We start from the raw sequence: 24,501 nt of genomic DNA on the forward strand, positions 1-24,501 counted from the left end.
TATCACCAGGACAGGATGATTGTTTTGTGTTGGTACATGTATGATTTCATTGTCCTCTGGGTATCTTTCATCAATCCTCTTTATCCTTATCATCCTCTTCCTCCTTTCTCTTCTTCGCCTTCTTCGCTCCCTTTTTTAGCGCCTTCACAACTTTCTCATCCTGCTCGTCTTCCGCTTCGTTCCAATCAACATCATACTCGGACGCTACGGCTTTGACCTCGCGACGAAGCGCGTTGCCTTCTTCGATTAATGTTTGCCATTTGTGCACGTCGAAACCTTTTTGGTTGTAGAGCTTGGATTGGCGCCGGGAGATCGAGAAGTTCATGGCGCTTTGATAGGAGACTTCGCGGTTATGGTAAAGGAACCAGACGTAGCCCCCGATCAGGGTCGATAATCCGACAAGGTACTAGCGCTTGGTTAGAGTCATGAAAGGATGTTTTGGTTGGAACACATACAGTAACGGGCTCCATGAACTCTATCCATTGTAGGACCGGTTAGCAAGTCGTGTTTAAAAGACCCGTCTAGGATCGAACTTACCCCATCCGAGATCCGTCTCAAACGTGAGGCGGTATACCATATACCAATATACAACTAACACCCCGAATCCTCCGAGCGCCATTCTTCTCGCACCGCGATGTGCCAATTGGTTGCATTCCTTCTTCAAATCCGCCATCCCTGCGATCTGGTGGCTCTTCTTCCTTAAGCGCATCCGCAAATAATACGTCCGGTCCTTGAAGCTCGGCACTCCCACCATGATCTGGTTCGGCGCGCCTTCGATCTCCACCGCAAACGTCTTCGCGCGTGCCGCATCGCGGATGAAGTCCCCCAATTCCGTCGATGATGACCATCTCACGAATTTCTCGTCTTCTTTCAGCTTCTCGTCTTTGCGATCTTGTCCAAGCCCGCTATACGATTCGACTCCGCCTTCTCCTGGCCGACCACGGAGCGTAGATTCCGCTACACCCGAGTCGGATGCATCCTTCAGCTTCCCTGTCTTCTGGACCTTCCCGTCTATGTTGACTTCATCCGCATCTTCGACATTTTCCGCTTCCGAGTTGTGTTGTTCGTCGGTTTCGTCCGACTCGGCAGTGTTGATCCTGTCGCCTATTGAGTTGACGGCGCGGAAGTAGACGTTGGGGACGCAGTCCTTGCCGTCGTGTTTGATAAAGGGCAGTTCAGCTTGTATGAGTCGCTCGAGGTAGGAGAGTGGTTGTTGAGGGTGAACCAGAAGCGCGAGAGGTTCGACGTTCTTGCGGTCAGCGTTGTAATCGCGTGTCGTTAGTGGTAGGATGAGTTTAAGCATCCGTGATGGCGTCGTGAGGATTTTGCCCTTGGTCATCGCACTAGAACTCCGTAACCGTGCGACTGGTGGTTGGCCTGTTCCCTCTCGATGCCATGGCGTTCGGATCCCTCTGCCCGACTCCTCTGCGATTCTCCGGTCGTAGTCAAGTTTTTCTTCTTTGGTGACATTGTGACTGAGGTTCTCTGCTGGCTGACTATATGATTTGTCTCCTTCCACGTCCACGAATACTCTGGAGGATTGCGAAAACGGGCGAAATGATACTCGTGTCCCTGCCGATCTGCAGCAGCCGCTGGCCGTGACGAGAAGGGCACAGGATCTCATTTCAAGACCATCTGAGAAAAGTAAAAGGGTTCTATGGGGAGTTCATGATCAATATGATGACATTGTTAATAAACTCCGTAACAAACGCTAATTTGAGATCTTTAAGGAGCACAAAAACAATATGGAGCAGCTTGCGGTGAGCTTGGGTAGCTCGATGTCGATCCTAGATTCAAGGATCTAGGATGGCAACGACGTCATACATACCAATTACCGTATTCCGTATTCCGTATTCCGTAGATGGAGCTCCATTCAAAACCTCAGCAACATCCAGATGTGTAATCTCCAAATTTGAGAAACCGGAGTAAACAATACCTTCAGCGATGACAATGTAAATCCCGCCCATCAAGAAACAAGTGATTCTTAGAAGTCATTAACACCGAGTTAGTTCTTTCATATACACTGCATTCACTTTGCTACTACGCCATTAGCTATCACAAGACCTATCCTATTCCTTAAGCATTCACCCCGATAATGAAACTTTTAAGACTTCTTTGAGCAGATATTTTTGAAAACCATACATGTCCCAATCTTTCACTTTGCCCCTCACGACTTGCGAGTGATTGCAAGTTAGTGATTCCATTACGCCAAAAAAGGATGTGCTCTGTCACCTCCGATAACTGAAACTCCATCATCAACCTGGAGCACGTATACGTATCATCTTGCAAAGCAGAAAGTCCCACATTTCACATTCGTCACCCTCATTTCATCCGATCATCAGTCATGACTGTTCTCTACTTCTTTTACGGCTCTCTCCAAGATCCCGCGCAGATCCGTGGGGTGCTCGACCTGCCTGAAGCCCATGGCATCATCCTACGTCCGGCACGAATATCGGGCTACAACATCAAGCTATGGGGCCCATATCCAGCGCTTATTCGCGACGAGCCGTCCAGGAATGAGGACACTACCGACGAACAATCCAAGGCCTATGTTGACGGGTCGGTTTTCGAAGTTCGGAGCGACAAACACGAGGCGCAGTTCCAATATTACGAAACACGCAACTACACTCCTCACTGGGTCCAGATTGAGGTCGGGACAGGAGTTGGGGTGCAGAGCGACGAGGCGTACGAGACGATAGCAGGGAAGACGTTCGTTTGGAACGGAGCAGCATCGGATCTCCAGGATGGCACTTTTGATTTGCAGGACTTCCTGAGGCAAAAAGCTAGGTGGTTCAAGACTCTGAACGATGAAGTGGAGGAGGGGGAGATCAATTGCAAGCCGGTAGTGATGGAAATCAGGGAAAACATCCACGCGGATATACATAGGGAAACCTTCGATGATTGAAGCACACAACCTACCTAGGATAACGATCAGGATGCCAGGCGTGTCTGGAAAGGGTTCTGGTATCATATAGCGAAAAGATTGCGGAAAGGAGTCCAAGAACCCTTCTAAAAGTTCTTCAATCAATCAAACATGATTGGAATTCACATAACTATCCAATGAACACTTCAAGATCACTGACATAGTGGAACCGTGTTATCCACCGAACTGGGCTCTACTACTTTCATATCCATTAGAATCATAAGACATTGGCTTTCAGTAACGCTGGACTAGATGCTGTCTATCCATCCCTATACAACCGAAAGAGCGGCGTTAGCGCTTCAGGAAAGATCAAACCCAGCCCCCGAAAATGCAGCATACAGCACCTTCTCCTTCATCGTCTGCTCGCTCGCATACCGCGGCAGCTTGAGCAGGTTCACGCACGTACTCGTGCTTGGCAGCCGATCCTGGTCATCGCCCGAGTCTCGGATGCTGAACCGGGGGTTCAAACTGCCGAAACCCAGCAACGGCGCGTTCGGTGTCGACGTCACGAATTTCAGCACCGCGCGTCGTTCGCCGTCGGAGAGGTCTTGCATGACTTTCCAAAAGAGCTCCACGGTCGGATGCTCCAGTCCATCATCGCCAATGACGTAGACGCCTCCGTATAAGGTATTGCGGCGGAGATCAGAGATGTCAATCGAGGAACTGGTGCCTCCAAGAAGGGTTTGCAGTTCGGCTTGGTTGAACATGCCGAGCCAAGAGGGTTGAATGATGGTGCTGAGGCCGCGGAGGAAGGCATTGGTTTGTGGGCCTGGCTGGACTTGCAACCGATGTCGGGCGACGTAGGAGATATACTCCAATCTGTTCTGGTTGGTGACAGGAATATCGCTGCCACCGGGCTTGAGTTCGCGTTCGATGGCCTGGGCCTTGCCGGAGACAGAGATCTCATCCGTGATGGTAAAGTTGAGAGAAAATTCTTCGACGTTGCCTCGGTAATTTTTCAACTGTAGCAGGCCTTGGTAAAGGCTCTCATCCAGCTCACGCAGGTCGTTCAAGTTCGCACGATATCCAGACTCTTTAGGAGCCAAGCCCGATCCGCCTGTGAGAGCCCATTTGAGCAAAAAGAAACCAGCGAAGTTGACGTCGATGAGAATGCCCTCATACAAGCATTTGCCGATAATCCGTCCCAAGAACTCGTAATGTTGCAGGAGTTCTGAAATCTCTGCACGATAGTCCGAGGAGCCCTCCGGAACACCCATCGCTCTGAGGTGTGCCTTACGTTCTTCAAGGGATACTGGATTCGGGTGGAGGAGATGCTGGTCGTTCTCAATGAAGAGATGTGGACGCTCCTCGTTGCGGAATGCCTGACTGGTGACGCTGGTCAAGAACTCCTTCGTCACACCTCCACCATCGATGCCTGCCTCCACGCTCCCAAATTGGTCCACAAAGGTGATTTGGATCGGCTCTTTCAGGCCGTCTTTGAGCGGGTAAAATTGGTCGTACGCGTCTTCAAATTCGTGCTCGCGTCGGATCCTAGCGTGGTGTCGCTCTATTGTTTCATCCCGGAACATCCCATGCGTTACGGCCATTCGCCAGGATTCGGCATCCACATAGCCGTTCCGCCGCTTATGCTATGAATCGTTAAAAACGCCGCTGATCAATGGTTTACGGTTAACATACCTTGTCCAGAGTCACGAATTCCCGGAAAATCTGAACACGAGTCGTGAAGGGGGTGAAGAACGGCATATTTTGCAGGATCTCTAGTCGCGGCGTGACCGCTTGCAGGTATCTCCTCTTTGAAGCTTTCCGCTGCTGTCTCTTCAATCTTTCTTGCTGAATTGTCCGCTGTGTTCTGGCAGTGCCAATGAGATGATTGGCGTGTATCTCATCATCACCAAATTGCAGGTCATCTTCGTCATCGCTTTCGATCTGGTGCCGGTTTTCCTCTTCCAAGACGACCGAGGAGATAAATCCGGACATATCGAACTTAGAGGTCATGAGCCAATGCCCTTTCTTGAGGAAGTTTCGCCGCGAATCCCGTTCGTACAGCATTCGCAACAGTGCCGTTACCAAGCCCCTGATATGCTCGAGACTGAAGTCACTGATTCCACTAGCGGGTCGTTTACTCGATGGTCCCGTGCTTTTCGACGATGACGCGGGCGGTTGCGCAGAACCAATCCCAAAGAAAAGTCCGAGGTTCAGCTCATCTTCGTTGTGCTCGATAACATCTTCGATATCCTTGGCGTAAAAATTGAGAGCAAACCCCAAATTTTTGAGGAAAATCGTCAAGTCTCTGACTTCGTCCAACGCAAGTGCCATGTCGCGTCCGGGACCGGAAGACTTGTTACTCCACTTTGGTTCCGAATAGCCTGTGGAGAAGAATTCTTCATCATCCATGATCTTCAATACGAAGATGTAGAGCTCCATGAAGATCAGTATAACTCTCCATTCATCCGCAAGCCTCTGATCTATCTGTTCCTGGGACTCGAACCGCGTGCTCTGCGATTTTAGTAGTGGAATTGCAGTCCGTGGTTCTTTCGATATCTGTTTAAAGATATGTGTGTGTTTTGTTGCGCTCCAGAAGTATTTGATCGCTGGCAAATCCCGCCTAGAGCCATCATCCGCGGCGATGGAGCCGGAACCAAGATATAGCCACATCCGGATCTCATCGGCTCGTTTGGGAAAGATACGGATGAGTGCTAAGGCGAACGCTGCAAATCTTCGCGCATTGGACGCAACGGTATCGGCGGCTGACTTAAATTTTGACCCGTCGAATGAGGCCGACGTGTTCGACAGAAGGCCGCTTATGCTCTCCTGGTTAACCAAGGACAGCACCTGATCCCGGTAGAATTGGAATGAAATCTTCTCCTTAGCTGGACTTGGTGACTGGCTTCGATCCGTTTCATGTGCAAATCTCCTAAACTCCAGCAAGATAGGATGATCTGCAACGGATAATAATAGATTAGACACTACGGACACGAAGTCCTCGTTCGATGTGTATGCATGTGCATTGCGGAAGTCGTGCGTTTGGCGGTGGAAGTATATGAACAGAGAGAGGAGATTAAGTCTGCGATCAATGTCTGCGAGCTGGAGGTATCGTGTCCACCCGGAGACATCGACGGTCGATGAAAGCGCGCTCGCGAGCAATTTGTAATTTACGGAGCCTGACAATCGGTTCAGCCAGTCCCGCAACTGCGGATTTTCGGTCATTTTCGTCGAAGAGAGATACTCCAAGGCAAACGCCGCGTAGACTTCGAGAGTCTGGGCATTCATTTGGCGCAGAGGCAAAGCAACGGCGTTGAAGAACAGCCCTTCTCTCAGCGATTGTAAATCTTCAGAATCCAGTATCTCCTCCACAGCGGCCATTGTCTTATAGTACTCATCCGCAAGCGTTGCGTTCTCCGCTGGAATGCGCGTCGCAAGTGTCGATGCCGCGGAGAGCAGCACGTGCATATCATGGTACCGCTGCCGTTTAACAAAGCGCATTAGGCCATCTAAAATGAGCTTTTGCAGCCGAAAAAGCGCAAATTTGAGAGGGCGTGTTAGTGGTTTGTCGTGAGAGTCATGAAGGCCTTCGCTCATGAATCGTATTAACCGGCTGATATCGGCAGTCTCAAAGCAGTTCCAGAACAGCATCAGACGATTCAACTGTGATAGTGTAACCGATTCCCATTCTGCGGGATCGTTCGTCCAAATCGTGCCGTCATACTCCTCCCGCAACCTTTCCTTCGCCGCCCTTCGACTAGTGTGTCCTCTCCAGACCCGCTGTATCCGACTTACAGCATTTTGTCTATCTCTTTCTCTCTGTCGTTGTATCCGTGCTTGTTCCGCACTCGCAAGAGCACTTCCTCCGGGCGCACCAAACCCTGGGGTGGCGGCAAACGGGTTCGTGTTTCGTCCGGAAAGGTTGACTTGACGTGGGCGTCTGCCTGATCCTGTGAAGGTCGGATGCATGTTTGGGAGGGTGTCGCGGCCGAGGTCGAGGATGGATGAGAACAGTTACGTTACGCCCGGTTCCGTCATTTACAATCGTTGAACCAAATGAGGATTCCGCAGTCTGTAGCTATTCTTGGAGACGTGATATGTTCACGGCCGCGATGTTGCCTTCGTCCGTGTCAGAATCTAGAACCTTCGTCACGTACAGACTAGACCAATGAGGAATTAGTGCATACCTCGCATTCGTCGCTCTTTAGAACCATTAACATGTTATGTTTGAAGGAGGTATCATTTACAATCGCGATAACTGGAAGATGTAGCTATCTCAAGCTCGACCTTTGTAAAGGGCGGAGGACTGCAGCGGAGGTGCTCGGCAGGGCGGAATTCAAATGACGGAATATGGCCACGGATCGCTCCACTCCACCCAATCAGCAACATCCCGACGATCCAGCTTATTTCAACCTCGAACAAAGGTTTATAATACAGACATCTTTCTACACTAATTAACGAATTCAAGTCTTAACTTGGTTAGTTAACTAGTTAGTTAGTTAACTATCAGTTTTACCAATATGATAGATCACATCGAGGCTATCTAATGCTTCATACTATCCGTCACTTCCGCGGGCAACCTGATAAGCCAGGATGCATCGCTATGAACAGGTGCAACCCTTTTGAAACCAATAAATCTTGCAAGGAGCCACCATGATTTTATGACCATCTGGGAGATCGACCAAGCCTCCAATCCTTCAGAAAAGTCACCATGAACACATCCATAGTTACAGATCCTTCCTGACGTACTCCACCGGTCCAACGTATATGTGTCTCCCTTTGACCCAGAAAAAAACCAGGGAGAATATCATTACGCATCCGTAGATCAGTATGCTCCAATTCATATGATCTGGGCTTGGATTCGGTTCGGCGGGGAAGAAGGAAAATATGTATACAACCAGGAGGAACGAGACCGCTGTGATGTTGAGAGGCAGGCCGTATTTGCCCAGACTGAAGTGACGCTTTAAGAGTGCCTGCTTTCGCAGACGCTTCAAGCAGACGCATGATATGGAGACGATATACGACGAGATTAGAGCGCTGACGCCCAAGGAAATGATCTGATTCAATGCCACCGTCGAACCGATGTTTATGAGGGAGAGCAGAGACGTCACGCCGAGCGTGAATATAATGGCGTTGAAGGGAATTTCCCATTTGACCTATAGTTCGATCAATGCCGCACGACACAGTTCGGGTCGGTCCCACTTACCGTGGAAAAAATTTCCGGGTATGGGATCGCATGATCTCGTGCGAATGCAAAGAGTTGGCGTGACGCAGTGGCCATATTCGTCATGCAGCAGCAGGTGGAGAGGACGATCATGATGCTAGTCATCCCCGTTGCTGCTGCGATCGACTGCGTTCCGTCCGCGAATACCTGCACTCGGTGAGCCTCATCGGCGGTACATATACGCGTATCAATCACATACCTGGATAAAGGGGTATCCTGTCGGGGTGGCAAGGACATGTTCAATGTTGCCAAGGCAGAACAAGAACGTTAGAAGCATCCCAAACCCGAAGAGTCCGTTGAATATTATCGTGGCTATCATAGCCTTCGGTAGCGTCGCTGATGCATGTTGTAGCTCCTCAGACATATGAGTGGCGGCATCGGATCCAAGGAGTGACACGGTTGGTGTAAGGATTCCAACAAGGCACGACAACCCGACACTCCCCCAACCGTTATCGTTGAAATCGGTAAACACTGCTTCAGCCTTTCTTCTTGGCGATAGGACCAGGAGAGGGATCATGATCGCGAAGAAGCCAAGAACATGCAGGATGAGAATGCATCCTTCAACGAGAGGCAGTTTTCGTGCGAAGAACGTATTGAAGATGCAGCACACTGATGCGACCGCGATGGTGAGCAGCGTCCCATGCCATCTCTGGAAGACGTAGGTATCCGGGTAATTGAGGGCGATCAGCCCCTGAATTTCAGTTCCGGCAAGAAAGGCACTCGCGGCACTCCCCGTTTGCCAGCCAAGGACCGATAGCCACCCGACCTGAGGTGATTGTTAGGGTGCCAACCGTCAAATTGATGGCGATATAATAGCTTCCTGTGCAGAGGCACACTACTATCACTCACCACATAGCTAAGAAACCGTTGAGCACGCCTGGGGGCGAATTCGGAAACCCAATGGTATTGTCCTCCAGCAGTAGGTGCCCTTTCAACCTAATTGTTAGCACTGACATGTCCGAGTAAGCGACTGACCCACATTGAACCCATCTCAGCCATCGACAACACGACTGTTGAAAAACCACATGCCGTAGCGATGTACATATAGATAAGGCCTGCACTCCCTCCATTGAAGAGGCCAAATGCTGCCGTTCTGTGTGTGTTAAGTATTAGTATCGATTGAAATAGCAATTTGCGAACCACTGATTGTCTGAAGACTAGGTACGGCGTTTGATACCAGAGAATCACATCAGAAATGGAGAAAGGATTGACAAATTAACAAAACATATAGCAAGAAAAGAAATATCGCGCCTTCAGCGAGCCTAATTGCATTGAAGAGTAGTTGTTCATACTTACCCAAGTTGGGTCTCCCATGTGCTCAGCAAAATCATAGAAAATCTGCGACGTCAATACTTTGACCCAATATCCATTGACAGTATCTGTCATACCCAAAAATAGAGAAGAACCCAAAGTTACGCTTTGAGAATGTCAGAATTGGCAATGAGATGGTTTCTGTCTGCACTACTCACTCTCAACTTCTGAATCTTTCCCATGCGCTGTCAAGAATTCTATATCAGTATCCTATCAACCCCTAATTGATGTCACTGGGGCTTACCAGCATATCATGTTGATCGTCGGCTGTTCCCAACTTCTCCGATACGATGGCGCCATCATGGACACCTTCGATATCGTGAATACCGAATATCGTCTTGTTGGCGTTTGCCATCGTCGAGTGTCAATGCAACTGCTCAGACCCTCGGGTTCGATAATGTCGGGGAACAGGTAATGAGTCGGTTAGTTGCGAGAGGAGTGTATTGGATCCGACAACCTGGGTCAAGGTTGGACGTCCTCATGCCAGGTTAAATCGTCTCGATTTCGGCCACGACAAGATCAATCGAACTGGACGACTCAGCTCTGGGGTATCGGCTGCCGAGCAGGTGGCTGCAGTGGGCCTTCAAAGGAGATGTCGTACAGTCGTCTTGGCCCTATTGGGCAAATGCCTGACGGAATGGACTTAACCACGCTTGCAGACAAAGCCCAAGGAAGAGGATCGACAGGGCGAGGGATGATTGGGAGTGAAACCAGTCGCCAGGACAGGGCCAGACGATCGCGATGCGAGATCAGAGGTACGAACCAGTGATACCGCGGTGAATGGGGCTGCTCTCAGTTTTCAGTGCCTCTAGCCGATCCACAAGAGGCATGAGGAAGTACGACACTCACCGTTGTAGAGGGTACTCGCAGATACTTTCTCGCAGATGCACGTCAACGGCGCAGATTCTCCAATTCTCCGTGTACCCGGCTCTGGTGATGCGGTGGAAATGCACTTAATGCAGCGTAATATTCCTCCCTACCTTCCTTTTTCCTACTGACCTCTTTTGCGCAAATCTGGAATGACACACGGCACGATAGTGTGACCGCCATACTCCCCGCTCCGTGGCCCGTTCCGGGGCATACTGTATAATCTCGCATAGATGGGACACTTCCACCTTTCCGATCGTAAGACGTTAATTGGCTGTATTCCTCTGTCAGCACCGTTAATCATACTCAAGCGCTTGAATTCATCCAACCAAGTCTCGTCGAGCAAAGTGGAAATGTCCCATCTGTGTGAGTTTATATGGTACACAAGAGCCAGGAATGTATCCGGTCGAGATTTCATCCCGTGCTTCCGCCCACTATCATATTCTCCGAGGCAAACGGAAGACATCTCACGCATTCCAACAAGGAAGACATCTCCCGCGGAAACGGGCTCCTTTTGGGGTCAAAGAACACAAACGGTGGCACAAGTGTGTAAGAGTTGAACCAAGGGGGTACAAGAACACCAAGAGTTGACCTGTCACGACGGTAGCTTGCCACGGCTCAGCGTCACACGAAGCGTTTCGGGGCTGCATAAAACCAGGTTATAATCGAGAACAAGAAGATCTATTGCTAATGCACACTCGGCAAATTAGCGACAAGTCACCATTCAGCGAAACAAGCAGCGGTAACTAGCCCAAAGCAGTGCGAAGCAGTTGGGATGATGAAATACACAAAGATTTGATATTTCCTCACGATGGTCGGACGATGTCGTTCGGGAACATTTCAGAACGTCCCACTGACCAAGTCTATTGTGAACACAATTCTCTCACCGATGCGAGATAGCGCCATGAATTGTGCCACCGCCCGTCGGGCCAAATCTCCAACGCGGTGTCCTGTCAGCAATCCGCTGTGTAATCTGAATGCCACTGCGCTGTTGCGACAAATGCTGCCAACATACTTGACTTGGCCATGCGTCCGTCTGGATCCAATCTTGATTTGGGTGTGCTCCAGCAGCCATCAAAGCAGCAATCAAAGCAGCATTGAAAGGGTGTGGAATGACAACTCCTGTTGACTCGAACGACTGCATCCGACTCAGCCGCCCATGTACCGGACATCGTGAAGTGCATCCCGAGCACCACAGGACATATTTTTTACGGCTCACGGCGACTCGGAACTCCGTCGGCCGGCGACGCCCATCTTTCCCGGCCGCTCCTCAAGGGATTTCTGGATGGACCAAGCCACATAAGCTATGGCATCCGTTGGCGATGCAGTGGATGTAACGCGCTTCTCGCCGATAACCGAATTCGACAAAGCGGGGATTGTCTGGATATTGGCTCTTCTGGGAGGGGTATACACGCTACTCACACTGTTCGTGAGATGGTTCATTAAACGCGACACGTTTGGGAGCGATGACTGGACCTTTGTTGGGACGACGGTAAGCAATCATATCAGTGCCCCTCTGGCGGAAAGTATTGACGGAATTTAGCTCTTCGCGGTCGGGGCATTCCTGCCAACATATATCGCGCTCTCCAGGGGCTTAGCCAAGTCCGAGAGCATCCTCAGCGAGCGCACGTTAATCACGATCGGAAGGATCGGACGGGTGAGATTTCGAGATCGTCCGAGACGCAAAATGCTAACCCCTTGCAGCCCTACCTTACATCTCAGATCTTCTTCATCCTCACGATCGCCTTGGCGAAATGCTCCGTCATACTCCTGATTCGAAGGCTCTTCTCGTTGGATATGGAGAGCCATCGACGCTGGTGTCATATCATGCTTGTGGTGGTCAGCGTCTGGGGTCTCGCATCGGTTCTTGCCCTATCAATCGATTGCGGCCCGAGACAGGTTCTTGGGATCGGTGGATCATTCTGCTCGAACCAGGTTAGTTGGTGCAAGGGGGAAAATAAGTCGACCTTGGCCGCTAACGCAGCCTTCATAGTACCTCCGGTGGCAATTGGTAGGCGCATTCGACGCCATCACCGAATTGCTGACGTTCTGCCTGTCTTTCGCCCTCATCCACCGTCTCCAGATGAAACTCCACCTCCGAGTTCGCGTCATCCTGGCATTCGTTTTCCGTGTGCCACTCATTGCCATAGCGATCCTGAATATCCATTTGGTGCAGGGATGGACTACAAGCTTGGATCCAGGAGTTGCCATCGCGGCACCGTTGGTATGCCAACTGGTAGAACTGGCATACTCGCTCATCTCAGCAACGATTCCAAACCTGAAATCGTTCCTCATGAGCTTCGACACTGCCTGGATGATGGAGGTGGGCACTTCATCCAAACCCATCCCCTATAGCAACCAAACACCGCCCGAGGAGTATCAACTAGATTCGTTCCCTAACTCTCCACGCCATGCCCCTGGACTATCGGGCCTTCGGATTGACCCGGAGCATCTGACGCTTCGTCCCGAAAGTCTGGAACATATTGCTGCGGTGCAGCACCCCGCGAGTGAACGGACGGGGTCTCGGGAAGGGTCGTTTGCAAGTACCAATTCTCGAGAGCGCATCATTCGCTGCGAACATCGGTGGAAGATTCAATACGGTCAACAACCGCAGGACGGTTCATGAATGCCAGGCGTTTTGATTTGGCGGTTCAAGAGGTTCTATTGAACTCGAGTACAGACAAGATAACGGAAGCATATGCACATCTGACTTTAAATCTTTGTCGCCCGAGTAGTATGGATTAGGCTTTGACTTCGAAAATCAGACATTGAGAACTCGAGGACGGCATCAGTGAGGGTCTTTGAAGAAGATGACGCCTCCCTTAACTTCACTCAACGGGTTATTTTCTCCTTCCGTAATTTTGCACAGTTCGACATCGAATCCGCATTTGCGGTAGAATTGCTCGCTGCCGTCCGACGTGATGACACCGGCAGAGATCCCCTCATCTTGAGCCTTCTGCAGGCCCCATCGAACCAGCTCCCTTCCATAGCCTTTCCCGTGCCCATCAGGATGCACACCGAGTGTGCTCAGCTTCCATCCATCGCTTCGGACGCCCACCAAATGTCGCGTGAAAAACGGCGCAGCGCGGCTAGATGCATCCAGTCGATCCGGGACTGCTGCTCGGTTTGGCCACATCCATTCTTCTATGCGATTCCACACCTTCACCAGCGGCGCAACCAACCGTCGAGGATCCCACCACGAGAGTCCCAATCCCAAACCCATCTTGAGTCCTAATGCGCTTGGACGACCAACCCGTCCCCATTCCGCCGCGCCGGTGATTCGACCGTCCTGATCGACGGAGACGATGAGGCAGTTTCGGTAGTCCCAGAATGCAGCGCGGACTTTCCGGCGCCAGTAGTGGAGAACCGAGTCGGGGTATTGCTCGCGATAGGGATGCACGAAGCGGCCGCTGTAATCTTCGTCCCAGAACGCCGCGGTGAAGATGTGGGATATGGCGTCGAGGTCCCGGTGTGTTGCGTATCGGATGGGCATGATGAAGAATGACTTGGAAAGCGACAAGGCGTAAAAATGGACCGAGGAAATCCGAATTTCTCAGCACCAAGCCAGAGATCCAGGAGAAGAAATGGTTGAGATAGACTTAAAACGCAGAATTCAACGATCGGACTCGACTTCGCCTATCTTATTGACTCTGACTCAACCTTAAGAGCTTTATGCTAGGTAAGGTAAAGGTACCTTATGTTGCATTGAGCTGTGGGGTTTTAAGAATACGTGCAGGAAATCATCTCACGTTTGGTGGCACCTGATCGTATCACCCATTGAAACATGGGAACTCTATTCCCAGTTCCCACGATACATAAACGCATTTCCCGGGAAGTTATTTCGCATTCTGTACGGAGTACGGAGGTCCATTTCAAAAGTTATTGCTCGCCAAGAAGGGGCTTGATTATATAAGCCGTTCGAAAGCCTATAGCACGGGCAGTAGGGTGTCTAGCCAACGGGCGGGTACTACGCGCGGTAAATCGAATGCCTGGCGCCCTTGCCTCGAATTAGGCTCTATAAGATCTAAAATAAATGCCCAGTTGATAGGCAGTCCAGTGCCCGTAGCATAGGCTCTCGAAACTGCTTATATAATCACGCCACTTCCTTGGCGAGCAATAACTTTTGAAATAGACCTCCGTACGGAGTACGGAATACCAATGTATGGAATACGCACCATGCAGATCGAAAGTCGATGATTCGTTCGTTGTGAAAGGAGAAGATCGAGGGAGTATCAGACCCTCGGTGTATATAAGGTGGCTGGTGTAATCAGCAATGTCACTGAATCATGCCAGCTCCCGACTCCTATGTAGTCTGGTTGCTTGTTTGGTTCCGGTGGTTGGTGCCCCGCATTGGAGACAAGGAGCTGCCGGGAGGGGATCCGGACTAGTCCGCTTTCAACCCCGACTTCAGAACGCGCCTCGTCGTCATATCATGGTCGCAATATCGCCATGTTTCGCTCCACTCAGCTTCTTTCTCCCAATCATTTTACCATCGCTGTGGAACATCCGAATAATTTATCTTCTAGGAATCTATCGTTCAAGCCATGCGCGCGGTTTTCGCGCCCTGGCCTTGTGGGTGATGGAAACGGCACGGCGGAATCGCGACCAGTGTTGCTGTGGCATTGATACATGTCCGTACATTCTACATTCCAACCAGCGTCTCGAGGACCTCGAGCGCGACCTTTTGACGGCTGCGGAACTTGGGCAGGTGAATACTCACTTTCATTGCCTTGTGAATAATGCGCTGTCACTTTTGCGCCAGCGTGGCTGCCTTTCCATTGAACCTGATATTGCCGGTTGTTGCCTTGACGATGACTTCTTTGCTGACTTGGTCGCTGCAGGATCTCTTGATCCGGCATGAGGCGTATGTAGCCGATACTGAACAAGAACGTCGCCAAATGTCCGCGAAAATCGAGCAGATGGAGCGACAGAAGGCGGAGCTGGAAGCGCAAAACGCTCGAACCATCGACGAGAACCGTACCCTGTTGGACCAGCTGGAAGACCTCAATGGGGCGACGCTCGACTCCGATTCAACGATCCAATCCCTCACCGGCGCTCTCGAATCAACCCAAGAGGAACTTCGTCGCGTATCGATTCTTGCGTCGCGGGCGGAGACCTTGGAGCGGCAGCTTTCGCATCTGGAGAAGGACCAGGCGCAAATCCAAGGGACCTTGGTGACCACCGCGACGGAGGAACGGACGGCGATCCAGCGATGGCGGAACGCAGAGAAGACCATATCGCTTCTTCAAGATCAAATCGAGCAGATCGAGAAAGAAGCGCGAGAGGAGCGGGAGAGGCATGCAGAAGTTATTTCACGTACGGAGGGACGTATTGCCGTTGAGAGCGCTTTGGACACCACGGTTCGGAAAGTCAGAGGCACAGCGGCAGCGAAAGGCACCGAGACAGGGGAGAACAGGATCGTGTCCAACTTCGTGCGCGATATTCTCCAGGACAATGCCAATCTCCAGGTTGGAATCGTGGAGTTACGCGATATGCTCACCAATTCCAATGAAGAGGTGGAGCGATTACGAGAACAGTTCATCGCACACCAACCCGTCGAAATCGATACAATCTCATCTCCCACCCTTGAGAGGGAGCTTGGGGATCACGAACCGGTTGGTCCACGAGAGGTCCACGTACACCATCACTACCATGCCGCGCCGGAAGCAAGTCCCAGGCTGAAAGTTCCTGTTCAACGACGCGGAAAGAAAAGGCGCTCTCTCGGACAAGAAGGACAACATTCCGCACGATCGTCCATATCGCGCATTGCTCCTATCGCGCCAACGTCTACCACGGCAATCCTCTCGCAAACTTCAGTCACGATCCCCCATCAGCGTCCACCGAGATGGTCCCTTCAATCTACAGCCGGCGTTTCCATCGCATCCTCTCTGCCCAGCTCGCCTTACGCCCATTCTCGGCGGACATCGTCTGTGTTCGACCGCGTCTTCAGCGATGTGCCGATGGACTCTTCGCGCCCTACGAGCCCGGAGAGCAATGCGGCGGGCTCACCACTGCTAACCTCAATCGATGACAGCAATTGGCAGAGACCCCTTGGTGTGATTCGATCTATGGAGACCCTTAACACAGGCGATGAACCCGGCATGTCCACTCCGACGAAGGCGCGCCCAAGTCAAGAGATCACGGCAGCATCGCCCGTAGCCGGGCACTTCGCGCCGGACGCAAGCGCCTTGTCTCCTCGATCATTCAGCGCATTCCCACCGGAAATGACCATCTTCGAAGAAGGCTCCGAAACCACCCCTCAACCCACCAACTCCGATTCTGCCGACATCTTCGCCCCCCGTCTCCGCCGTGCCGCTTCCCATGACTCCATTCTTTCCCTCGCTCTCGATTCCGACTCCCTACAACCCACGCGAGGCCGACCAACCCACCAACCCTCCCTCTTCCCCAGCCACTCCCCCAATACCCCGACTTTCTATTCCACGCCCACAATCGCCACCCCCTCGTCCGCCATCCCCTCCCGCCCCATCTTCACCGCCGCCACCACCCTCCGCACCAGCCTCTCCCGCAGCGACCTCACGAGCAGCTCCCTCACCCGCTCCCTTCTCCGCGCCACCTCCCCGCACCCCTCCATCCCCTCCGCGCCCAACCTCTCCCCCACCCGCCGCTCTATCAGCACCACCCGCAAACTCGGCGGCTGGGTCTGGGGCAACTGGGGCGTCGCCCCCACCCCCTCGATGATCTCCACGCATCCGGTGGACCGGGGCGTCCCGTCACAGCAGCCGTCGTCGCAGAGCGGGGGATCCGGCTCGCTGAAAGAGAGAAAGCCGAGACCGCGCCTGCCGGGGGTGAATCAGGCGGGATGGATTCTGGGATTTCAGCCGGAGCCGCCGGTGGCGTTTAACGTGGAGCCGGAGCGGGTGGATTCGGAGGCGTTGGGGGAGGCGTTAGGGGGGGCGGCGGAAGGGACGAGGCGGATGTAGCGAGGTGGTTAGGTTGTTGCGACGCTGTGGCATCCACGCGCACTAGGCGCATCTCCTTTGTCTTTGGGGGATTGGGGGGGCTTTAGTTAGGGGTTCTTTCGCACGGAAAGGGGCGTCGTGATACCCAAATACCCATTTCCTATGTCCGGGGGTTGGAGTCCGTGGGAGGACTGGATCGCATCAGGCATATTTACATAGGGTTTAGGGTTAGAGGGTCATTCAATCGTTACAGACAAATTTAATCAAGTAGATTGTGCACTGTGCCCAATCCGTCTAGAACGAGCATCGCAAGCTTGAAATAGGCATCTGATGAATAACGCTCTTGATATGATGACAAGGAGTGTGGCTGAGTCAGTACTAAGAAATATTCCACGTGACGCGCACGCGTCCTCGCCCACGCTACACCCGCCCTTGTCTGGTGGTTCCGCCCAAATTACGATTGTGGCTGAGCGGGTCTGGGGTGGATTCCGGTTGGCGACAAGTCGGAAGTAAACCTCCGTCCACTTGCTGACGTCGGAGGGCCACGAATTGCGACCCTTCAAGTGACATGTATCGCCATAACCCACAATTTCCCTTTCGCTTTCTTCCTTCCACTGTCCCTTTCCTCTTCTCCTCCTCGACACCGGATTTCGATCTTCCTCGAAGCCTTATCGCCATACGTTTCCCCATCCCGTCGCACAAACGACTGCCTTGAGCCTCCACACGTATCCGACCGCATAGTCGAAGGCCGATATGGTAGGATCCCGAGTGGATTGAAGATGCAACTCGTTCGCCACGATCTGACCCTCGATAGGCTGTGACGAAGCGGGCAGGCCGCAAGAAAGATGCCGCCAATGCGAAGCAATCTGCGGGCGCGGGCCGCGGTGGCTCCAAAGGCATCCAGAAAGCCGCGTTCGAAATCGCGAAGAAGAAGGAGGTCGGCGTCTCCGACTTGACGCTGATCAGCAAGATCTCCAACGAAGCCATCAACGACAACCTGAAGAAGCGGTTCGAGAATGCGGAGATCTATACGTATATCGGCCATGTGCTGGTGTCGGTGAACCCGTTCCGCGACTTGGGCATTTACACAGACCAGGTATTGGATAGCTACAAGGGGAAGAACCGGCTGGAGATGCCGCCGCATGTGTATGCCATCGCGGAAGCGTCGTATTACAACATGAACGCGTACAAAGAGAACCAATGCATCATTATCTCGGGGGAGTCAGGTGCAGGGAAGACGGAGGCGGCGAAGCGGATCATCCAGTACATCGCGAACGTTTCCGGCGGTAGCAACGGCTCCATTCAGGAGATCAAGGACATGGTCCTCGCGACGAATCCATTACTAGAGTCCTTCGGCAACGCCAAGACACTGCGGAACAACAACTCGTCGCGGTTCGGGAAGTATCTGGAAATCCAGTTCAACGCGCAGGGGGAGCCGGTGGGCGCGAACATCAACAACTACCTCCTCGAAAAATCCCGCGTGGTGGGTCAAATCGCGAACGAGCGGAACTTCCACATCTTCTACCAGTTCACCAAATCGGCGTCGAACAACTACCGCGAGATCTTTGGGGTGCAGCAACCCCAGTCATACGATTACACGAGCCGATCAAAGTGTTACGATGTCGACGGAATTGATGACCATGCCGAATTCAAGGACACGTTAAATGCGATGAAGGTTATTGGCATGTCGCAAGAAGAGCAGGACAATGTTTTCCGGATGTTGACTTGCATCCTGTGGATCGGTAACATCACGTTCGGCGAAGATGAGCAGGGCGATGCGAAGATCAAAGACCGATCAGTGATTGACTTCGTCGCATACCTATTGGAAGTCGATGCGGCACACGTCGACAAAGCATTGACCGAGAGAGTGATAGAAACCAATCGCGGTGGGCGACGAGGGTCCGTCTACGATGTCCCACTCAACATCCCCCAAGCGCATTCTGTGCGCGACGCCCTTGCCAAAGCGATCTACACCAACATGTTCGACTGGATCGTCCAGCGCGTCAACGCGTCGCTGAAAGCCCGCGGCGCCATCGCCTATTCGATCGGCATCCTCGACATCTACGGATTCGAGATCTTCGAGAAAAACAGCTTCGAGCAACTGTGCATCAACTACGTGAACGAGAAACTGCAGCAGATCTTCATCCAGCTGACGCTCAAGACCGAGCAAGAGGAGTACGAGCGGGAGCAGATTAAGTGGACGCCGATCAAATATTTCGACAATAAGGTTGTCTGTGACTTGATCGAGGAAAAACGGCCTCCGGGTGTCTTCGCTGCGCTAAACGATGCATGCGCTACTGCTCATGCGGATCCAGGCGCGGCAGACCAGACATTCGTCCAGAGGATGAACATGCTGTCTTCGAATCAACATTTCCAGCCCCGACAAGGCCACTTTATCATCAAGCACTACGCTGGCGATGTCTCCTATGCCGTCGAGGGTATGACCGACAAGAACAAGGACCAGCTCCTTAAGGATCTTCTCAACCTCGTAGCTCAAAGCGGGAATAATTTCTTGCACACTCTATTCCCGCACGAAGTCGATCAAGATAACAGGCGTCGACCCCCGACAGCCGGTGATAAGATCAAGGCGTCGGCGAATGATCTGGTTGCAACGCTCATGAAATGCTCTCCTTCTTATATTCGAACGATCAAACCCAACGAGAACAAGTCTGCGTCCGAGTACAATTCCGGTAATGTTCTTCACCAGATCAAATACCTCGGTCTCCAAGAGAACGTGCGGATTCGACGCTCCGGTTTCGCCTATCGACAAACGTTCGAGAAATTCGTCGAGCGGTTCTACTTGCTGTCACCGAAGACTTCGTACGCTGGCGAATATACCTGGACGGAAGATTACCCATCTGGGGCGCGTCAGATTTTGAAGGATACGAACATTCCAAACGAAGAGTACCAAATGGGCGTCACGAAGGCTTTCATCAAGACTCCGGAGACGCTGTTCGCGCTTGAAACGATGCGAGATCGATACTGGCATAACATGGCCATCCGGATCCAGCGAGCGTGGAGGAACTACCTGCGGTACCGTACCGAGTGTGCCATTCGAATCCAGCGGTTCTGGAGAAGAATCAATGGAGGGAAGGAGTACATCCAGGTACGAGACTACGGGCACCAGGTGCTTGCTGGACGGAAAGAACGACGTCGTTTCAGTCTATTGGGCTACCGCCGGTTCATGGGAGATTACCTTGGTCTTGCTAATAAGGGTGGGCCCGGAGAAATGATTCGCGGCGCCATTGGGGTCAGCCCAGGCGAGCCGGTGCTGTTCTCCTGCCGTGCGGAACTGCTGGTCTCCAAGCTCGGTCGATCGAGTAAGCCCGAGCCTCGGATGCTGGTCCTCACCGGAAAGACCATCTACATCGTGAAGCAAGTCATGGCCAACAACCAAGTGCAGATCTTGGCGGAACGAACTATCTCGATTGGGGCCCTTCGATTTATCAGCGCGACGAATCTCAAGGATGACTGGTTCTCGATCGGGGCCGGATCTCCGCAGGAACCAGATCCTTTGGTCCGATGCGTTTTCAAGACCGAGTTCTTCACGCACTTGGCCAGGGCGCTCCGGGGGATGGATCTAAAGATAGGGCCACAGTAAGCAGTCGACTAGGGCTTGAGACCGTATTGCTGACTTCGTATAGAATCGAGTACAACAAAAAGCCGGGGAAGCCTGCCGTGGTCAAGTCGCAGCGGGATCCAACCGTTCCCAGGGACGATTTGTACAAAAGTGGCACTATCCACACCGGCCCTGGCGAGCCGCCTAATTCGGTATCGCGGCCGACCCCTCGAGGCAGGCAGATAGCTGCGAAGCCTATCACTAAGGGTAAGCTGCTACGACCCGGTGGCCCAGGCGGTGGTCCTTCGAAGCTGGCATCTCGCGCTGTGCCGCAGGCCAGACCTGTCCCTTCCCAACCCACCCAACCACGGGCGGTTCCCCAACCCGTGGCCGCAGTCAACGGCGCCGCAAGAAGCACGTCATCCATGCCGTCTGCGGCTACAGCTGCAGCCAGGGCGCCCCCTCCCCCTCCCCCTCCCGCCGCCGCACCGGCGCCAAGGGAACCCACGTACCGTGCCTTATACGATTTCGCCGGACAAACGAGCGGGGAGATGAGCGTGACGAAGCACGAAATCGTTGAGGTCACCCAGAAAGAGGGCAACGGTAAGTCCATCCTCCTGCCCCTCCTGCCCCTCCTTCCCCTCCTGGTCCCGCCACCGCACTTCTCGCTCCCGGGCCGATCGTCCAATATATCTCTAACGCGCCGCGTCCAGGTTGGTGGTTAGCTCGCCGCCTCGACCACTCCGCCTCGGGTTGGACCCCCTCGGCGTACCTCGAAGCATACACTCCCCCCGCAGTGCAGCAAGCCCCGCCTCCGCCTCCACCTCCGGCCGCTCGCGCCGTTCCCGCCCCTCCCGTCGCCAATGGTATCGCGGCTCACGGCCCCGCAGCCGGCGCCCGTGCCAAACCCACACCTCCCACCCCTCCGGCGAAGCGGCCTGCGGGCAACAAACCGCTGGTGCCGGTCGCGCCGCGCGACAGTGGGTATTCGGGCAGCGGGGCCAGCGCGGGGGGCGCGGACACGCCGGCACGTGATAGCGGGGGGAGTCTTGCGGGCGGGTTGGCGGAGGCATTGAAGGCGAGGCAAGCGGCGATGAATTCGAGGCGTCCGGCAAATGACGATGATTGGTGAAGGGATATGAGGCACGGGAAAGAAGGGAGGAAGGTGGAGCTCGAGACGCCCGTGTGCAATGTAATTGAGTTTTTCGGTCCAGCGTTGCTTGCGGTGGAGGATTCGATTGGAAGCGGATCAGTTTCTTCGAGGGTTTTGCGCCGGTTGTCCACCTCCTCGCTTTCCTCGAGGGATGCAGGTCTATATCAATTTCCTGGATGTTATAGTACCACCGCCGTGACGCGGTCCCCATGACACGATGGAAAAGTTTAAAATATTGGGATGGTCAGGCGGCCAGCGGTGTTGCTGCATGCTTTGAGCAGAGCGAGACAGGTGTTCGTATTGAGCGTTGGGTTAGCCGGTATGTGGTTATACAGGATCGCAGTATAGCAAGGTTAGCCTTGGTTTGACTTCCAAAATCACGCTTGCATGTCCATCCATCACCCAAGAGCGGAGTAACGGCTGGGAATTGTGCATCCTATTGGATTAGCAATGTACTTGGTGTGCTTTTCCGGTCGTATGCAGTCGTTTATGCTCCCGGCTGTCTCAGATATAGAGGATAGTGGAGTCAAGGCGAGGGTGCTTAGATCGTATAGGTATGCATGAACTGTTACTTTTCGGATTCGGACGAGAGCACATGATGTTTCTGTACGAGGTTCGTCCTTCCATTGTCACGGCAGATAATTGCTGATGTGGTGTCCACGTTGCCTTCGTTAATGTCAACTTATTGTTTCGTACGTCGTCTCATACGTCACCACACTTTGAGGACTAGTTTTCGACCAAGTGTTTTAGCAAGAAGAAGCATCTGTGGTTCCGAACTGGTACCGACTGGTACCGCCGTTCATGCCAGCCCGAACCATGAGTCCTACCAAGCTCGGGACAGTTGGTGGCATTCGGCCGGATATAACTTTCAACTGCCATCCAAGCTTTGCCTGACCGTTAACTTCGTAGAGGGAATACCTAGTAGTGAGTCGGTACTCTTGCAAGTAGCAGCAGATATTTAGCAGACTAACCCCCACGTCCATCGTCAGGGCTATTTCAAAATGAATGGGACTACGCACTAGTTCTAACTGCTACCCGGTTGCTACGAAGAGGTCGAATGAGACTAGAGTGCGTTATCCAGTGCTGTAATCGCCAAATGGTATGGATCAAGGGCCTAATATTGATTGATAGCAGTTACAGCGTGAATCCTTTACCCGAACATAGGATAGACCATTACCGATCTGCTGCTCGACATCAGATTATACTCCCACAGGCAACATCGTGATACAGGCCGGAAGTAAAGGTAGCCATTACCCCGCGTGGAGGATCCTTTTGCTTCAGAGGATCACAGTCCAATATCGGGTAATATCCTCGCCACGTTGTTCATCCCTGTCCCGTATAGATCTCATCGCTCAAGTGGATCGCGTCTGGGGAATATAGTGTGGACATATGTAACCACGGTATCCAGTAACTTTCCTCGTCGGTCCAGTTGTCGGTTCTTAGGCCCGTCTCAGCCGTCTGCGTGCGACCTGTTGAGGCAAATTGCTACCTCCAGGTATTCTTGCCGCGGCGCTTTCGGGCCTCCTCCCACCATCTCAACGATGCGTTTTCTCCCCGTTCGATGGGTATGGGAATGGACATGGCAAGGTGGTGTCACCTGGTCTATCCGACAATGCGGTCGGTTGGTCTGAAGATGCATCGATGCATGAAGCATGAAGCGGCAAAATGCATATCATAACCGGAATCTCTCCAATGGGTCCTCTGCCCTTGCATATGTGTGGTGCATAATATTACCGTGCGTGTAAGGGCTAAATTATTGCAGCAGTCAGCGTTCGACCTTGTTTGCTGCTCGCTGGAGAATCATGGAGTGCACTGAGCGCCGTGGTGTCCGCACTTTATCCGTCAAACCGCAACGTCGGTCGAATCCTTACACAATACAGGTACACAGGAACTCCCAACGACCCACGATTCGAATCACAACTGATCCACCCATTTCAAGGATGACGTCTCCAATGGTGCATAAGCATGACATTCTGTGTTTTGCCATTTCATCCAGCCGAGCACATCAGCCACGATCCCTTCGCTGAAGCGGAGCTACCTGCTCCGAGATCAATTGATCCTACGATAGGGTCGAGCTAGAGGCAGCGTACGCCTGAAACCAATTGGGCCGCTTTCCTTGGATCCTTTCGGACGACGATCGTGAGAGGAAGAATAGTATCTGGTCGGTACCGATAAGAACACAATTCTCCGAAACTCCATCCTTGATAGGAGTAATCGAGTTGATCTCGCATCGTTGCTGGATGCTCATTGTAGGGTTGGTCCAACATTCAATGCAGCGGAGCGGAGCCACACAGAGCTCGTTTCAGATGAAGAGCAAATCCAAACGGATTCTCGCGTGCTGCTGCCACGGGAACACCACGAGGTCCCGAAAAGTCAAAATCCTCAAATGCATAATCAACTTCGGGCTGAAATGTAGCGCGATTCGCGGCAACCAAAGAGCGCCGTTCCTTCATCCCATCACATTTGGTCCTTCAATTGACGTCGAACAGAGCAATGATCCCTGTTCCCATGGCCCGTCCAAAATTACTGGGGCCTTACTCCAGGGCAAGCAGGAGTAGCATATATCATCTTGAATCGACTTTCCAGGGCTCAACTGCTATT

The 24,501-nt window shown here is 52.6% G+C and overlaps 9 protein-coding genes across 9 annotated transcripts; 4 read left to right on the forward strand and 5 right to left on the reverse strand.

Annotated features, from left to right (window-relative positions):
- Positions 1 to 40: 40 nt before the first annotated feature.
- P152DRAFT_458570 (putative calcium uniporter protein, mitochondrial) lies at positions 41 to 1,678 on the reverse strand. The gene is made up of 3 exons (XM_033679492.1): positions 538 to 1,678; positions 456 to 475; positions 41 to 406 (listed from the first exon to the last, which is right to left on the reverse strand). Exons 1-3 carry the CDS (start codon positions 1,337 to 1,339, stop codon positions 71 to 73), a joined length of 1,158 nt encoding a protein of 385 aa, XP_033533794.1. The 5' UTR covers positions 1,340 to 1,678; the 3' UTR covers positions 41 to 70.
- Positions 1,679 to 2,009: 331 nt separating this feature from the next.
- On the forward strand, positions 2,010 to 3,026 carry P152DRAFT_458571 (uncharacterized protein). The gene has a single exon (XM_033679493.1). It carries the CDS (start codon positions 2,345 to 2,347, stop codon positions 2,903 to 2,905), a length of 561 nt encoding a protein of 186 aa, XP_033533795.1. The 5' UTR covers positions 2,010 to 2,344; the 3' UTR covers positions 2,906 to 3,026.
- A 64-nt stretch (positions 3,027 to 3,090) lies between these two features.
- P152DRAFT_507539 (uncharacterized protein) lies at positions 3,091 to 7,145 on the reverse strand. The gene is made up of 3 exons (XM_033682539.1): positions 7,054 to 7,145; positions 4,562 to 7,003; positions 3,091 to 4,512 (listed from the first exon to the last, which is right to left on the reverse strand). The coding sequence occupies exons 2-3, from the start codon at positions 6,833 to 6,835 to the stop codon at positions 3,223 to 3,225; spliced, it is 3,564 nt and encodes a 1,187-aa protein (XP_033533796.1). The 5' UTR covers positions 6,836 to 7,003; positions 7,054 to 7,145; the 3' UTR covers positions 3,091 to 3,222.
- A 250-nt stretch (positions 7,146 to 7,395) lies between these two features.
- On the reverse strand, positions 7,396 to 9,756 carry P152DRAFT_514342 (amino acid transporter; the record flags this gene model as incomplete). Its single annotated transcript, XM_033682855.1, has 9 exons — positions 7,396 to 8,022; positions 8,073 to 8,237; positions 8,290 to 8,856; positions 8,940 to 9,018; positions 9,070 to 9,183; positions 9,387 to 9,428; positions 9,479 to 9,507; positions 9,560 to 9,586; positions 9,646 to 9,756. 9 exons carry the CDS (start codon positions 9,754 to 9,756, stop codon positions 7,594 to 7,596), a joined length of 1,563 nt encoding a protein of 520 aa, XP_033533797.1. The 3' UTR covers positions 7,396 to 7,593.
- A 456-nt stretch (positions 9,757 to 10,212) lies between these two features.
- On the reverse strand, positions 10,213 to 10,563 carry P152DRAFT_27330 (uncharacterized protein). Its single transcript, XM_033674881.1, has one exon. It carries the CDS (start codon positions 10,497 to 10,499, stop codon positions 10,293 to 10,295), a length of 207 nt encoding a protein of 68 aa, XP_033533798.1. The 5' UTR covers positions 10,500 to 10,563; the 3' UTR covers positions 10,213 to 10,292.
- Positions 10,564 to 11,574: 1,011 nt separating this feature from the next.
- Positions 11,575 to 12,975, forward strand: P152DRAFT_487593 (uncharacterized protein; the record flags this gene model as incomplete). Its single annotated transcript, XM_033682102.1, has 4 exons — positions 11,575 to 11,760; positions 11,812 to 11,925; positions 11,973 to 12,203; positions 12,262 to 12,975. 4 exons carry the CDS (start codon positions 11,575 to 11,577, stop codon positions 12,892 to 12,894), a joined length of 1,164 nt encoding a protein of 387 aa, XP_033533799.1. The 3' UTR covers positions 12,895 to 12,975.
- Positions 12,976 to 13,056: 81 nt separating this feature from the next.
- P152DRAFT_397803 (acyl-CoA N-acyltransferase) lies at positions 13,057 to 13,761 on the reverse strand (the record flags this gene model as incomplete). The annotated part of the gene is made up of 1 exon (XM_033676425.1): positions 13,057 to 13,761. The coding sequence occupies one exon, from the start codon at positions 13,759 to 13,761 to the stop codon at positions 13,057 to 13,059; it is 705 nt and encodes a 234-aa protein (XP_033533800.1).
- Positions 13,762 to 15,111: 1,350 nt separating this feature from the next.
- On the forward strand, positions 15,112 to 17,486 carry P152DRAFT_458575 (uncharacterized protein). The gene has a single exon (XM_033679494.1). The coding sequence runs from the start codon at positions 15,167 to 15,169 to the stop codon at positions 17,207 to 17,209; it is 2,043 nt and encodes a 680-aa protein (XP_033533801.1). The 5' UTR covers positions 15,112 to 15,166; the 3' UTR covers positions 17,210 to 17,486.
- A 455-nt stretch (positions 17,487 to 17,941) lies between these two features.
- P152DRAFT_473893 (myosin IC heavy chain) lies at positions 17,942 to 21,879 on the forward strand (the record flags this gene model as incomplete). Its single annotated transcript, XM_033681276.1, has 4 exons — positions 17,942 to 17,956; positions 18,003 to 20,785; positions 20,833 to 21,350; positions 21,461 to 21,879. The coding sequence occupies 4 exons, from the start codon at positions 17,942 to 17,944 to the stop codon at positions 21,877 to 21,879; spliced, it is 3,735 nt and encodes a 1,244-aa protein (XP_033533802.1).
- Between the last annotated feature and the right edge of the window lie 2,622 nt (positions 21,880 to 24,501).

Source organism: Eremomyces bilateralis, assembly GCF_010015585.1.
Source record: "Eremomyces bilateralis CBS 781.70 unplaced genomic scaffold P152scaffold_10, whole genome shotgun sequence".
Taxonomy (NCBI): Eukaryota; Fungi; Ascomycota; class Dothideomycetes; order Eremomycetales; family Eremomycetaceae; genus Eremomyces; species Eremomyces bilateralis.